Source organism: Oncorhynchus mykiss, chromosome 22 (genome assembly GCF_057628025.1).
Source record: "Oncorhynchus mykiss isolate SJ-2025 chromosome 22, ASM5762802v1, whole genome shotgun sequence".
Classification (NCBI taxonomy): Eukaryota; Metazoa; Chordata; class Actinopteri; order Salmoniformes; family Salmonidae; genus Oncorhynchus; species Oncorhynchus mykiss.
Window position 1 is genome coordinate 53,347,687 of NC_143043.1, and position 17,260 is coordinate 53,364,946.

The 17,260-nt window shown below is 40.0% G+C and overlaps 1 protein-coding gene across 2 annotated transcripts in view; it reads right to left on the bottom strand.

Moving 5' to 3' along the window:
* Positions 1-8,827: 8,827 nt before the first annotated feature.
* The window catches only part of LOC110517324 (desmin), a 16,868-nt gene continuing 8,435 nt past the window's right edge, over positions 8,828-17,260 (bottom strand). The window contains exons 3-10 of one of the 2 annotated variants that reach the window (XM_036959459.2): positions 17,228-17,260; positions 15,739-15,900; positions 14,687-14,812; positions 13,697-13,917; positions 13,173-13,252; positions 12,582-12,667; positions 12,265-12,303; positions 8,828-9,375 (exon numbers count right to left, since the gene is read on the bottom strand). The exon at positions 17,228-17,260 is cut by the window's right edge and continues 63 nt beyond it. In XM_036959459.2, the coding sequence (XP_036815354.2) occupies positions 9,334-9,375; positions 12,265-12,303; positions 12,582-12,667; positions 13,173-13,252; positions 13,697-13,917; positions 14,687-14,812; positions 15,739-15,900; positions 17,228-17,260 (789 nt within the window). In that variant the 3' untranslated portion in view covers positions 8,828-9,333. The remainder of the gene's footprint in view (positions 9,376-12,264; positions 12,304-12,581; positions 12,668-13,172; positions 13,253-13,696; positions 13,918-14,686; positions 14,813-15,738; positions 15,901-17,227) is intronic. The other variant, XM_036959460.2, reaches the window with a different exon arrangement.

A 17,260-nucleotide genomic window follows, 5' to 3' on the forward strand; every position in this document is an offset into this window, starting at 1 on the left:
ATGAAGACTAGTATTACCTCCTGTTAATATGAAGACTAGAATTACCTCCTCCTGTTATTATGAATACTAGTATTACCTCCTGTTAATATGAAGACTAGTGTTACCTCCTCCTGTTATGAAGACTAGTATTACCTCCTGTTAATATGAAGACTAGCATTACCTCCTCCTGTTATTATGAAGACTAGTATTACCTCCTGTTAATATGAAGACTAGTATTACCTCCTCCGGTTATGAAGACTAGTATTACCTCCTCCTGTTAATATGAATACTAATATTACCTCCTGTTATTATGAAGACGAGTATTACATCCTGTTATTATGAAGACTAGTATTACCTCCTCCTGTAATTATGAAGACTAGTTTTACCTCCTCCTGTTATTTTGAAGACTAGTATTACCTCCTGTTAATATGAAGACTAGTATTCTAACCCTGTTGTTATAAAGACTAGTATTACCTCCTGTTATTATGAAGACTAGTATTACCTCCTGTTAATATGAAGACTAGTATTACCTCCTCCTGTTATGAAGACTAGTATTACCTCCAGTTAATATGAAGACTAGTATTACCTCCTCCTGTTATTATGAAGACTAGTATTACCTCCTGTTATGAAGACTAGTATTACCTCAGCCTGTTATTGTGAATATTAGTATTACCTCCTGTTAATATGAAGACTAGTATTACCTCCTCCTGTTAATATGAAGACTAGTATTACCTCCTGTTATTATGAAGACTAGTATTACCTCCTGTTAATATGAAGACTAGAATTACCTCCTCCTGTTATTATGAATACTAGTATTACCTCCTGTTAATATGAAGACTAGTGTTACCTCCTCCTGTTATGAAGACTAGTATTACCTCCTGTTAATATGAAGACTAGCATTACCTCCTCCTGTTATTATGAAGACTAGTATTACCTCCTGTTAATATGAAGACTAGTATTACCTCCTCCGGTTATGAAGACTAGTATTACCTCCTCCTGTTAATATGAATACTAATATTACCTCCTGTTATTATGAAGACGAGTATTACATCCTGTTATTATGAAGACTAGTATTACCTCCTCCTGTAATTATGAAGACTAGTTTTACCTCCTCCTGTTATTTTGAAGACTAGTATTACCTCCTGTTAATATGAAGACTAGTATTCTAACCCTGTTGTTATAAAGACTAGTATTACCTCCTGTTATTATGAAGACTAGTATTACCTCCTGTTAATATGAAGACTAGTATTACCTCCTCCTGTTATGAAGACTAGTATTACCTCCAGTTAATATGAAGACTAGTATTACCTCCTCCTGTTATTATGAAGACTAGTATTACCTCCTGTTATGAAGACTAGTATTACCTCAGCCTGTTATTGTGAATATTAGTATTACCTCCTGTTAATATGAAGACTAGTATTACCTCCTCCTGTTAATATGAAGACTAGTATTACCTCCTGTTATTATGAAGACTAGTATTACCTCCTCCTGTTAATATGAAGACTAGTATTACCTCCTGTTATTATGAAGACTAGTATTACCTCCTGTTAATATGAAGACTAGTATTACCTCCTCCTGTTAATATGAAGACTAGTATTACCTCCTGTTATTATGAAGACTAGTATTACCTCCTGTTAATATGAAGACTAGTATTACCTCCTCCTGTTAATATGAAGACTAGTATTACCTCCTGTTATTATGAATACTAGTATTACCTACTGTTAATATGAAGACTAGTATTACCTCCTCCTGTTATGAAGACTAGTATTACCTCCTCCTGTTATGAAGACTAGTATTACCTCCTGTTAATATGAAGACTAGTATTCTAACCCTGTTAATATGATGACTAGTAATACCTCCTGTTATTATGAAGACGAGTATTACCTCCTCCTGTTATTATGAAGACTAGTATTACCTCCTGTTATTATGAAGACTAGTATTACCTCCTGTTAATATGATGAATAGTATTACCTCCTGTTAATATGAAGACTAGTAATACCTCATGTTATTATGAAGACTAGTATTACCTCCTGTTATTATGAATACTAGTATTACCTCCTGTTATGAAGACTAGTATTACCTCCTCCTGTTATTATGAAGACTAGTATTACCTCCTGTCATGAAGACTAGTATTACCTCCTCCTGTTATGAAGACTATTATTACCTCCTGTCATGAAGACTAGTATTACCTCCTGTCATGAAGACTAGTATTACCTCCTCCTGGTAATATGAAGACTAGTATTACCTCCTCCTGTTATTATGAAGACTAGTATTACCTCCTGTTATGAAGACTAGTATTACCTCCTCCTGTTAATATGAAGACTAGTATTACCTCCTCCTGTTATTATGAAGACTAGTATTACCCCTTGTTAATATGATGACTAGTAATACCTCCTGTTATTATGAAGACTAGTATTACCTCCTGTTATTATGAAGACTAGTAGTATCTCCTCCTGTTATGAAGACTAGTAGTATCTCCTCCTGTTATGAAGACTTGTATTACCTCCTGTTAATATGAAGACTAGTATTACCTCCTGTTAATATGAAGACTAGTATTACCTCCTCCTGTTAATATGAAGACTAGTGTTACCTCCTGTTATTATGAAGACTAGTATTACCTCCTGTTATTATGAAGACTAATATTACCTCCTGTTATTATGAAGACTAATATTACCTCCTGTTATTATGAAGACTAGTATTACCTCCTCCGGTTATGAAGACTAGTATTACCTCCTCCTGTTAATATGAAGACTAGTATTACCTCCTGTTAATATGAAGACTAGTATTACCTCCTCCGGTTAATATGAAGACTAGTATTACCTCCTCCGGTTATGAAGACTAGTAATACCTCCTGTTAATATGAAGACTAGTATTACCTCCTCCGGTTATGAAGACTAGTATTACCTCCTCCTGTTAATATGAAGACTAGTATTACCTCCTGTTATTATAAAGACTAGTATTACCTCATGTTATTATGAAGACTAGTAATACCTCCTGTTAATATGAAGACTAGTATTACCTCCTCCGGTTATGAAGTCTAGTAATACCTCCTGTTAATATGAAGACTAGTATTACCTCCTCCGGTTAATATGAAGACTAGTATTACCTCCTGTTAATATGAAGACTAGTATTATCTCCTCCGGTTATGAAGACTAGTATTACCTCCTCCTGTTATGAAGAATAGTTTTACCTCCTCCTGTTATGAAGACTAGTATTACCTCCTGTTAATATGAAGACTAGTATTCTAACCCTGTTAATATGATGACTAGTAATACCTCCTGTTATTATGAAGACGAGTATTACCTCCTCCTGTTATTATGAAGACTAGTATTACCTCCTGTTATTATGAAGACTAGTATTACCTCCTGTTAATATGATGAATAGTATTACCTCCTGTTAATATGAAGACTAGTAATACCTCATGTTATTATGAAGACTAGTATTACCTCCTGTTATTATGAATACTAGTATTACCTCCTGTTATGAAGACTAGTATTACCTCCTCCTGTTATTATGAAGACTAGTATTACCTCCTGTCATGAAGACTAGTATTACCTCCTCCTGGTAATATGAAGACTAGTATTACCTCCTCCTGTTATTATGAAGACTAGTATTACCTCCTGTTATGAAGACTAGTATTACCTCCTCCTGTTAATATGAAGACTAGTATTACCTCCTCCTGTTATTATGAAGACTAGTATTACCCCTTGTTAATATGATGACTAGTAATACCTCCTGTTATTATGAAGACTAGTATTACCTCCTGTTATTATGAAGACTAGTAGTATCTCCTCCTGTTATGAAGACTAGTATTACCTCCTCCTGTTATGAAGACTTGTATTACCTCCTGTTAATATGAAGACTAGTATTACCTCCTGTTAATATGAAGACTAGTATTACCTCCTCCTGTTAATATGAAGACTAGTATTACCTCCTGTTATTATGAAGACTAGTATTACCTCCTGTTATAATGAAGACTAATATTACCTCCTGTTATTATGAAGACTAATATTACCTCCTGTTATTATGAAGACTAGTATTACCTCCTCCGGTTATGAAGACTAGTATTACCTCCTCCTGTTAATATGAAGACTAGTATTACCTCCTGTTAATATGAAGACTAGTATTACCTCCTCCTGTTAATATGAAGACTAGTATTACCTCCTGTTAATATGAAGACTAGTATTACCTCCTCCGGTTATGAAGACTAGTAATACCTTCTGTTAATATGAAGACTAGTATTACCTCCTCCGGTTATGAAGACTAGTATTACCTCCTCCTGTTAATATGAAGACTAGTATTACCTCCTGTTATTATAAAGACTAGTATTACCTCATGTTATTATGAAGACTAGTAATACCTCCTGTTAATATGAAGACTAGTATTACCTCCTCCGGTTATGAAGTCTAGTAATACCTCCTGTTAATATGAAGACTAGTATTACCTCCTCCTGTTAATATGAAGACTAGTATTACCTCCTGTTAATATGAAGACTAGTATTACCTCCTCCGGTTAATATGAAGACTAGTATTACCTCCTCCGGTTAATATGAAGACTACTATTACCTCCTCCGGTTATGAAGACTAGTATTACCTCCTCCTGTTATTATGAAGACTAGTATTACCTCCCGTTAATATGAAGACTAGTATTACCTCCTCCGGTTAATATGAAGACTAGTATTACCTCCTGTTAATATGAAGACTAGTATTACCTCCTCCTGTTATTATGAAGACTAGTATTACCTCCTGTTAATATGAAGACTAGTATTACCTCCTCCGGTTAATATGAAGACTAGTATTACCTCCTGTTAATATGAAGACTAGTATTACCTCCTCCGGTTATGAAGACTAGTATTACCTCCTCCTGTTATGAAGAATAGTTTTACCTCCTCCTGTTATGAAGACTAGTATTACCTCCTGTTAATATGAAGACTAGTATTCTAACCCTGTTAATATGATGACTAGTAATACCTCCTGTTATTATGAAGACGAGTATTACCTCCTCCTGTTATTATGAAGACTAGTATTACCTCCTGTTATTATGAAGACTAGTATTACCTCCTGTTAATATGATGAATAGTATTACCTCCTGTTAATATGAAGACTAGTAATACCTCATGTTATTATGAAGACTAGTATTACCTCCTGTTATTATGAATACTAGTATTACCTCCTGTTATGAAGACTAGTATTACCTCCTCCTGTTATTATGAAGACTAGTATTACCTCCTGTCATGAAGACTAGTATTACCTCCTCCTGTTATGAAGACTATTATTACCTCCTGTCATGAAGACTAGTATTACCTCCTGTCATGAAGACTAGTATTACCTCCTCCTGGTAATATGAAGACTAGTATTACCTCCTCCTGTTATTATGAAGACTAGTATTACCTCCTGTTATGAAGACTAGTATTACCTCCTCCTGTTAATATGAAGACTAGTATTACCTCCTCCTGTTATTATGAAGACTAGTATTACCCCTTGTTAATATGATGACTAGTAATACCTCCTGTTATTATGAAGACTAGTATTACCTCCTGTTAATATGAAGACTAGTATTACCTCCTCCGGTTATGAAGTCTAGTAATACCTCCTGTTAATATGAAGACTAGTATTACCTCCTCTGGTTAATATGAAGACTAGTATTACCTCCTGTTAATATGAAGACTAGTATTACCTCCTCCGGTTATGAAGACTAGTATTACCTCCTCCTGTTATGAAGACTAGTATTACCTTCTCCGGTTATGAAGACTAGTATTACCTCCTCCTGTTAATATGAAGACTAGTATTACCTCCTGTTAATATGAAGACTAGTATTACCTCCTCCTGTTAATATGAAGACTACTATTACCTCCTCCTGTTATTATGAAGACTAGTATTACCTCCTGTTATTATGAAGACTAGTATTACCTCCTGTTAATATGAAGACTAGTATTACCTCCTGTTAATATGAAGACTAGTATTACCTCCTCCGGTTATGAAGACTAGTATTACCTCCTGTTAATATGAAGACTAGTATTACCTCCTCCTGTTAATATGAAGACTAGTATTACCTCCTCCTGTTAATATGAAGACTAGTATTACCTCCTGTTAATATGAAGACTAGTATTACCTCCTCCTGTTAATATGAAGACTAGTATTACCTCCTGTTATTATGAAGACTAGTATTACCTCCTGTTATAATGAAGACTAATATTACCTCCTGTTATTATGAAGACTAATATTACCTCCTGTTATTATGAAGACTAGTATTACCTCCTGTTATTATGAAGACTAATATTACCTCCTGTTATTATGAAGACTAGTAATACCTCCTGTTAATATGAAGACTAGTATTACCTCCTCCGGTTATGAAGACTAGTATTACCTCCTCCTGTTAATATGAAGACTAGTATTACCTCCTGTTAATATGAAGACTAGTATTACCTCATGTTATTATGAAGACTAGTATTACCTCCTGTTATTATGAAGACTAATATTACCTCCTGTTATTATGAAGACTAATATTACCTCCTGTTATTATGAAGACTAGTATTACCTCCTCCGGTTATGAAGACTAGTATTACCTCCTCCTGTTAATATGAAGACTAGTATTACCTCCTGTTAATATGAAGACTAGTATTACCTCCTGTTAATATGAAGACTAGTATTACCTCCTGTTAATATGAAGACTAGTATTACCTCCTCCGGTTATGAAGACTAGTAATACCTCCTGTTAATATGAAGACTAGTATTACCTCCTCCGGTTATGAAGACTAGTATTACCTCCTCCTGTTAATATGAAGACTAGTATTACCTCCTGTTATTATAAAGACTAGTATTACCTCATGTTATTATGAAGACTAGTAATACCTCCTGTTAATATGAAGACTAGTATTACCTCCTCCGGTTATGAAGTCTAGTAATACCTCCTGTTAATATGAAGACTAGTATTACCTCCTCCTGTTAATATGAAGACTAGTATTACCTCCTGTTAATATGAAGACTAGTATTACCTCCTCCGGTTATGAAGACTAGTATTACCTCCTCCTGTTATGAAGAATAGTTTTACCTCCTCCTGTTAATATGAAGACTAGTATTACCTCCTCCGGTTAATATGAAGACTAGTATTACCTCCTGTTAATATGAAGACTAGTATTACCTCCTCCGGTTATGAAGACTAGTAATACCTCCTGTTAATATGAAGACTAGTATTACCTCCTCCGGTTATGAAGTCTAGTAATACCTCCTGTTAATATGAAGACTAGTATTACCTCCTCTGGTTAATATGAAGACTAGTATTACCTCCTGTCATGAAGACTAGTATTACCTCCTCCTGGTAATATGAAGACTAGTATTACCTCCTCCGGTTAATATGAAGACTAGTATTACCTCCTGTTAATATGAAGACTAGTATTACCTCCTCCGGTTATGAAGACTAGTATTACCTCCTCCTGTTATGAAGACTAGTATTACCTCCTCCGGTTATGAAGACTAGTATTACCTCCTCCTGTTAATATGAAGACTAGTATTACCTCCTGTTAATATGAAGACTAGTATTACCTCCTGTTAATATGAAGACTAGTATTACCTCCTGTTAATATGAAGACTAGTATTACCTCCTCCGGTTATGAAGACTAGTAATACCTCCTGTTAATATGAAGACTAGTATTACCTCCTGTTATTATGAAGACTAGTATTACCTCCTCCTGTTATTATGAAGACTAGTATTACCTCCTGTTAATATGAAGACTAGTATTACCTCCTGTTATTATGAAGACTAGTATTACCTCCTGTTAATATGAAGACTAGTATTACCTCCTGTTAATATGAAGACTAGTATTACCTCCTCCGGTTATGAAGACTAGTATTACCTCCTCCTGTTATGAAGACTAGTATTACCTCCTCCGGTTATGAAGACTAGTATTACCTCCTGTTATTATGAAGACTAGTATTACCTCCTGTTAATATGAAGACTAGTATTACCTCCTGTTAATATGAAGACTAGTATTACCTCCTCCGGTTATGAAGACTAGTATTACCTCCTGTTAATATGAAGACTAGTATTACCTCCTCCTGTTAATATGAAGACTAGTATTACCTCCTCCTGTTAATATGAAGACTAGTATTACCTCCTGTTAATATGAAGACTAGTATTACCTCCTCCTGTTAATATGAAGACTAGTATTACCTCCTGTTAATATGAAGACTAGTAATACCTCCTGTTATTATGAAGACTAGTATTACCTCCTCCTGTTAATATGAAGACTAGTATTACCTCCTCCGGTTATGAAGACTAGTATTACCTCCTGTTATTATGAAGACTAGTATTACCTCCTCCTGTTAATATGAAGACTAGTATTACCTCCTTCGGTTATGAAGACTACTATTACCTCCTCCGGTTATGAAGACTAGTATTACCTCCTACGGTTATGAAGACTAGTATTACCTCCTCCGGGTATGAAGACTAGGAAGCTAAATCCTCGTTATTCCATTGTAATACACTGGTATCCGTTATAGTCACCTTTAATCAGACAAGAAATGAAACAAGCTCATTAATTAACCCATCCCTGTTTTACTTTAGCAAAATGGCACCATATTCTCTATTTAGTGCACTACTTTTTTAGTGCACTACTTTTGACCACGCCCAATTTTTCAGTTTTTGATTTGTTAAAAAAGTTTGAAATATCCAATAAATGTCGTTCCACTTCATGATTGTGTCCCACTTGTTGTTGATTCTTCACAAAAAAAATAGAGTTTTATATCTTTATGTTTGAAGCCTGAAATGTGGCAAAAGGTCGCAAAGTTCAAGGGGGCCGAATACTTTCGCAAGGCACTGTATATATGAAATAACCAAGGAATAGAATACATTTTATTCTCTTTTGAAGATACAGTATATCTTTATTTCAAATCATTTGCCACTGTGAAACTATTGTGAAGCAAAGAGACCCACTCACACACAGACGTGCACTACAGAGATCCATCTCTTGACCTCCTGGAGATCCATTCTAGCCATGCGTGTTCTGTTCTGGCCAGGGCCTGACTTGCCTTTCACTCCACCTTGTTCCCACCTTCTGATTACTGTAACTTAACATTGTCTTTCTTCTTATGTTCTTCTGCTTCGGAGATGGGTCATATAACATCTGATTAGTTGGAGTTCACGAGTTATAAACATTCCTATGAAGGATATAACCCTTCATAAGGTGGTTATAACACTTCGTAAGGTGTTCATAACTCACTCCCTCTCAAAAAAGAGACCTTTTTTAAAACGAGGCGTTGCCTTAGAAACGGCAGCTAGAGAACCCCTCGTATTTTTGTATGTAAACATCCATTTTCTTTTTTCCTAATTTAAGCTTGTTGTTGTTGTTGTTGTTGTTTACATGATGTCCTGCTGGTGCTGTGTAGATTCACTGACCACCTGCGGGAGGAGAAGAGAGTCCGTCAGGGTGGATAGGTCAGGCACAGTGACAACAAACAGATGGCTTCGAGAGACACAGTACAGTGCATTTTGTGGTTTGTATTGACCCGTTATTTCCACGCGTTGTCCCTTTGAGACCATAGTCTCTTTGACAAGGGAGCCTTTAATTCGTTCAATTACACACAATTTAAAAATATATAAAATACAACAGTCCCCTCATATAAATACCTTGGCATAGTTAAATAAAATAAAATATATATTTAAAAATGTGGATCGATGACGAAGTTGTCATTTAAAACACATGCACGAACTAACCACAGGAGGCTGGTGGCACTTCAATTAGGGAGGACGTGCTTGCGGTAATGGCAGGAGGTGAAATGGTGTGAGATATAACTAACAGATGGTTTCCATGTCAATTTAAACTCTCTAGTCTATGAATTTCACATGACTGGGAACTCAGATATGCATCTGTCCATAAAAAAAAATCAGCCGTTTCCTGCTACAACAGTCGTTTACAACATTAACAATGTCTACACGGTATTTCTGATCAATTTGATGTTATTTTAATGGACAAAACAAAAATGATTTTTTTTTCTTTCAACAACAAGGACATTTCTAATTGACTCCACACTTTGGAACGGTGGTGTACTTGGAACAGAAATCAGAGTATCAGATGCATTAGAGATCGTTACAGTTTGGACAAGACAGCGAATACACCTCTGTAGTTTAATGTGAAGAATATTGTGTCCTACAGGGTTGGGTTCAATTCAGGAAGTAAACTAAAATTCAAATTTGAATTCCAATTCTGCTAGACGTTTTTTCTAAAAGGAAAAATTTGAGTTGGAATATGTACAATTCCTGAATTGATTGAATTTAAAAGATATTGAACCCGATCCTGGTGTCCTCTGTAGGTTTTTTAACTGTGAGAGGAGGGTGAGGTGCTCTGAGGTGGGGTGGAGAGAACACGGTCATCAGTACTGAGGGAGAGGACACGGTCATCAGTACTGAGGGAGAGGACACAGTCATCAGTACTGAGGGAGAGGACACAGTCATCAGGTCTGATACTGAGGGAGAGGACACGGTCATCAGGTCTAATACTGAGGGAGAGGACACAGTCATCAGGTCTGATACTGAGGGAGAGGACACAGTCATCAGTACTGAGGGAGAGGACACAGTCATCAGGTCTAGTACTGAGGGAGAGGACACAGTCATCAGGTCTAATACTGAGGGAGAGGACACAGTCATCAGGTCTGATACTGAGGGAGTGGACACAGTCATCAGGTCTAGTACTGAGGGAGAGGACACAGTCATCAGGTCTAATACTGAGGGAGAGAACACAGTCATCAGGTCTAATACTGAGGGAGAGGACACGGTCATCAGTACTGAGGGAGAGGACACAGTCATCAGGTCTGATACTGAGGGAGAGGACACAGTCATCAGGTCTGATACTGAGGGAGAGGACACAGTCATCAGGTCTGATACTGAGGGAGAGGACACGGTCATCAGGTCTAATACTGAGGGAGAGGACACAGTCATCAGGTCTGATACTGAGGGAGAGGACACAGTCATCAGTATTGAGGGAGAGGACACAGTCATCAGGTCTGATACTGAGGGAGAGGACACAGTCATCAGGTCTAATACTGAGGGAGAGGACACAGTCATCAGGTCTGATACTGAGGGAGAGGACACAGTCATCAGGTCTAATACTGAGGGAGAGGACACAGTCATCAGGTCTAATACTGAGGGAGAGGACACGGTCATCAGGTCTAGTACTGAGGGAGAGGACACGGTCATCAGGTCTAATACTGAGGGAGAGGACACAGTCATCAGGTCTAATACTGAGGGAGAGGACACAGTCATCAGGTCTGATACTGAGGGAGAGGACACAGTCATCAGGTCTGATACTGAGGGAGAGGACACAGTCATCAGTACTGAGGGAGAGGACACAGTCATCAGGTCTAATACTGAGGGAGAGGACACAGTCATCAGGTCTGATACTGAGGGAGAGGACACAGTCATCAGTACTGAGGGAGAGGACACAGTCATCAGGTCTAGTACTGAGGGAGAGGACACAGTCATCAGGTCTAATACTGAGGGAGAGGACACAGTCATCAGGTCTAGTACTGAGGGAGAGAACACAGTCATCAGGTCTAATACTGAGGGAGAGGACACAGTCATCAGGTCTAATACTGAGGGAGAGGACACAGTCATCAGGTCTAGTACTGAGGGAGAGGACACAGTCATAAGGTCTAATACTGAGGGAGAGGACACAGTCATCAGGTCTAGTACTGAGGGAGAGGACACAGTCATCAGGTCTAGTACTGAGGGAGAGGACACAGTCATAAGGTCTAATACTGAGGGAGAGGACACAGTCATCAGGTCTAGTACTGAGGGGGAGGACACAGTCATCAGGTCTGATACTGAGGGAGAGGACAGTCATCAGGTCTAATACTGAGGGAGAGGACACAGTAATCAGGTCTAGTACTGAGGGAGAGGACACAGTCATCAGGTCTAATACTGAGGGAGAGGACACAGTCATCAGGTCTAATACTGAGGGAGAGGACACAGTCATCAGGTCTAGTACTGAGGGGGAGGACACAGTCATCAGGTCTGATACTGAGGGAGAGGACAGTCATCAGGTCTAATACTGAGGGAGAGGACACAGTAATCAGGTCTAGTACTGAGGGAGAGGACACAGTCATCAGGTCTAATACTGAGGGAGAGGACACAGTCATCAGGTCTAATACTGAGGGAGAGGACACAGTCATCAGGTCTAATACTGAGGGAGAGGACACAGTCATCAGGTCTAGTACTGAGGGGGTGAGAATATGAAAAGTGAGTTAATTAAAAGGTGGTTGGGTCAAAAGTTGATATTTAAGCCGCACTTACACACAGAGCACTAGCTCCATCACTCATAGAATATGTAATCTAGAACAAAAATGAACATTGATTAAAAGATGTATAAGGCTATGAGATACTTTTATCTGCCTTTATTAAGCTAGGCCTGCATGATCAGTTGTCCTTTCCCCTGCGGACTGACTGTCAGCTGTGGGTTCCCAACGATACCACCCAAATGGCACCCTATTCCCTATATAGTGCACTACCTTTCACCAGAACCCTGGTAGTGGTCTATTTAGGGAATAAGGTGTTTACTTGGAACAAAGCCGATATTGGATGCTGTGTCATCATCTGTGTGTTGATTTTACCTCTCCATCGCGGGTCTCGATGGTCTTGATCAGGACAGTCTTCTTGGAGTGGACCTCTGCTGATCGTCCGACGTCTGGGCTGGTCTCTGCGGATGGATCGGACAGAGTTAAGAAAACCTCGTACTAACAGAATCACAAAACCAACCTAACATCAACCCAGAGTTGTAAATATGATTCACTCTGCCTCAATCTAACATCAACATCAACCCAGAGTTGTAAATATGATTCACTCTGCCTCAATCTAACATCAACATCAACCCAGAGTTGTAAATAGGATTCACTCTGCCTCAATCTAACATCAACAGCCACAGTTTAATATACCAACCAACCAATCAATTAACCAATCAATCAACCAATCAATTAACTTCAATCATCCTCTATCGTCATCGTTGAACTGATTGTGGTCTCAGTGATGCAAATATCCAAAATGCATCAATTCATGCTGTCCGTGTTTTCAGCGTATAGCTGCTCCACCTCGTGGTGAAGTTGTGATTCTGCTCTCACCATCCTTTTACTTTAAGTTACTGTACATGTCTTATAGGACTCTTTGGTGATTGGTCAGTTGTGAGGAAGTGTGTTTTCAGTGGTCACCTCTGAATCCAACAGTGGAATATAATGAGGCAGCAGAGTGGGAGCCAGAGTGAGAAGACTTGGAGCCAGATACAGTGATTCTGGGGAAGAAAGAGAGAACACCAACAGAATAGTTATTTACAGGTGAAATAATTAGTTTATGATGATTTTAATGACGCACTTACAGACATGTCCTCACCCCTCTATGTAGCCTCGTCTGCCCCCCTCCCCCACCACGCTCTCTCTCTCTGTCTCTATCAATATGATCTATCTATCCTTCTAGCTCTTCTCACTGCAGAAGCATTCAGAACCTATTCCACTTACTTCTCTCTCTAGTCCACTTCCTAATACTGTTTATCACCTGTTAGGCAGTGATTTCTATGTCCAGGGCTATCTGTCACTCTTCTCTATCCCTCCCCCTGTTCCTCCCCTACCCCTCCATCTTCTCTATCCCTCCCCTACCCCTCCATCTTCTCAGTCTCTCCCCCTGCACCTCCTTCCCTCCCTCTTCTCTATCCCTCTCCCTACTTATCACTCTCTCCTACCGGCTCTCCTCTCCCTCCAGTAGCTTCCTGTAGGTAGCGATCTCTATATCCAGGGCCATCTTGACGTTGAGGAGGTCCTGGTACTCTCTGAGGTGACGAGCCATCTCATCCTTCATCTTGGCGATCTCAGCCTCCAGACGGGTGACGGAGTCCTGGTAACCTCCAGCCTCGTTTCCCAGACGATCCTCCATCTCCCTCATCTGCCTCAGCAGAGACTCATTCTGTAGGGGAAAGAGAGAGAGAGAGAGAGAGAGAGAGAGAGAGAGAGAGAGAGAGAGAGAGAGAGAGAGAGAGCGAGAGGGAGAGCGAGAGGGAGAGGGAGAGAGAGAGAGAGAGAGAGAGAGAGAGATCATCACATGAACAGGTATCATAGTTAGATTGAGAGGTGAGAGGGGAGCTGGTGGAGAGGTGATTGAAGTGATGATAGGTTAGAGAATTGTCCTGAAGTGTGAACTACTCCCCACCCTTGTAAAAGGAAAAGCATTGGATTGGTTTAAAACACGGCTAGAGGGAGTTTCTAGCACCAATCCTTTCCTGTCAAATCCATGAAGGGAAGAAAACAAGAGTAAACTTGGTACAGGGGGATCTAGAGTAGCATGTAGTAACAGTCCAATAGGATATAGAGTAGGGTGTAGTAGTATAGAGTAGGGTGTAGTAATATAGAGTAGAATGTAGTAATATAGAGTAGGGTGTAGTAATATAGAGTAGAATGTAGTAATATAGAGTAGGATGTAGTAATATAGAGTAGGATGTAGTAATATAGAGTATAATGTAGTAATATAGAGTAGGATGTAGTAATATAGAGTAGGGTGTAGTAATATAGAGTAGAATGTAGTAATATAGAGTAGGGTGTAGTAATATAGAGTAGGCTGTAGTAATATAGAGTAGGGTGTAGTAATATAGAGTAGGGTGTAGTAATATAGAGTAGGCTGTAGTAATATAGAGTAGGGTGTAGTAATATAGAGTAGGGTGTAGTAACAGAGTACTCACGGTTCCCTTGAGAGAGTCGATCTCACAGGTGTAGGACTGGATCTGATGCCTGAACTCCATGCTCTCCTGTTTGGCCTGTCTCAGAGCATCGTTGTTCTTGTTCACAGCCTGGTTCAGGTCTGACACCTGGAGAGGAGGTGGAGACATGGGTAAGAATAGATGCTACTGTCACTGTGTAGTGGTGCCGATGTAGTTAGCTTAGCTACTGTCACTGTGTAGTGGTGCCAATGCAGTTAGCTTAGCTACTGTCACTGTGTAGTGGTGCCAACGTAGTTAGCTTAGCTACTGTCACTGTATAGTGGTGCCGATGTAGTTAGCTTAGCTACTGTCACTGTGTAGTGGTGCCGATGTAGTTAGCTTAGCTGCTGTCACTGTGTAGTGGTGCCAACGTAGTTAGCTTAGCTACTGTCACTGTGTAGTGGTGCCGATGTAGTTAGCTTAGCTACTGTCACTGTGTAGTGGTGCCGATGTAGTTAGCTTAGCTGCTGTCACTGTGTAGTGGTGCCAACGTAGTTAGCTTAGCTGCTGTCACTGTGTAGTGGTGCCAATGTAGTTAGCTTAGCTACTGTCACTGTGTAGTGGTGCCAACGTAGTTAGCTTAGCTACTGTCACTGTATAGTGGTGCCAACGTAGTTAGCTTAGCTACTGTCACAGTCCACATATCATATCCAATTTTAGCTTATCTAACACTGCTTTACTTAAAGTACTGGCGGTCACATGTTCTTTGCCAGGGTTGGGGACTTGGGGTCGATTTAATTTAATTTTCAATGCAGTCAATTTAATTCCAATTCCAATTGAATTACTTAACTGAAACGGAATAGGCTCCAATCCTGTTCTGTACTGTCCTAAGCCAATTCTGTCAACCATCCCGATGGCAGCAAGCCTCTCTAACTATGACCCCACTGTCACTACCCACCCATATGTCTAGTGTTTTCACCTTGGATTTGTACCAGTCCTCTGTACTATACCATATTATATAATACTACAGTGTGTTATAGATGGTTCCTCTGTACTATACCATATTATATAATACTGTTATAGATGGTGTTCACCTTGGACTTGTACCAGTCCTCTGCCTCAGAGATGTTCTTGGCTGCGATACCCTCGTACTGCATACGGATGTCCCTGAGGGCAACGGTCAGGTCTGGTTTGGACATGTCCATCTGGACCTGCACCGAGGTCTCCTGCATCTGGCTCGTCAGCTCATGGATCTCCTGCAGGGGTCAGAGGATAGAGTTCGGATGTCAGGTTTCAGAGGTCAGAGGATAGAGGTCAGGGTTCAGAGGTTAGGGGTCAGAGGTTAGGGCTCAGAGGTACATACAGGATTTAATTTAGAGCCATTAGCCATAACAAATATTTTTGTTCCTCCACTCTCCTGATTCACTGACTTCACATCCGGCCCAGAGTTACACTGACTATACTGACCAGGAAAAACCATGGCTCCTACAATACAGGACCACTGGTCTCTCTCTCTCTCTCTCTCTCTCTCTCTCTCTCTCTCTCTCTCTCTCTCTCTCTCTCTCTCTCTCTCTGTCTATCTGTCTCTCTCTGTCTCTCTCTCTGTCTCTCTCTCTGTCTCTCTCTCTCTCTCTGTCTCTCTCTCTGTCTCTCTCTCTCTCTCTGTCTCTCTCTCTGTCTCTCTCTGTCTCTCTCTCTGTCTCTCTCTCTGTCTCTGTCTCTGTCTCTGTCTCTCTCTGTCTCTCTCTCACTCACTCACTCATACATTTCCCAGCATCTAGTCGCTCTCTCATGGTTTAATTATAGCTGTGCATGTGTTGAACAATGTTGCAGAGGGCACTCCATGTCACGAACCAGCTGACACAAGCCAGCATTTCTCTGAAGTCAAATGTCAGGGGAAGGAGACAGAGCATGAAAGGACTTTGGCTTTAGAAGCTAGAAAAGTCCCTCTCCCCATCCACTGTACACAGTGTGGCGTGGTGTGTATAGTTGGTGTGTGGTGTGGTGTGTATAGTTGGTGTGTGAGTGTGGTGTGTATAGTTGGTGTGTGGTGTGGTGTGTATAGTTGGTGTGTGGTGTGGTGTGTATAGTTGGTTGTGTGTGGTGTGTACAGTTGGTTGTGTGGTGAGGTGTGTATAGTTGGTTGTGTGGTGTGGTGTGTACAGTTGGTTGTGTGGGTGTGGTGTGTATAGTTGGTTGTGTGGTGTGGTGTAGTGTGGTGAGGTGTGGTGTGGTGTGGTGAGGTGTGGTGTATACAGTTGGTTGTGTGGGTGTAGTATTTTACATTATATTTCCCATCATAAAAATGGCAAGCAGACATTCAGCTTGGCCAGGCCCGGTTCAGCTTGGCTCGGCCCGGTTCAGCTTGGCTCGGCCCGGTTCAGCTTGACTCGGCCCAGCTCGGCTCAGTAGTGTTAAATGGGCATAAGTAAGTAGCCTTATCTGAGACAGACTCCAGCCCTATGAGTAATTCACCTGTTTCTGTAGCATGAGGCTTGATGTGCAAGTACACCACCCTGAGCAGGGCGCTATTCTATCGCAGGGTGAGAAGGGTTAGCATAAAGGGCCTGGGACACTACTGACCTCCTCGTGGATCTTCTTGAGGAAGGTGATCTC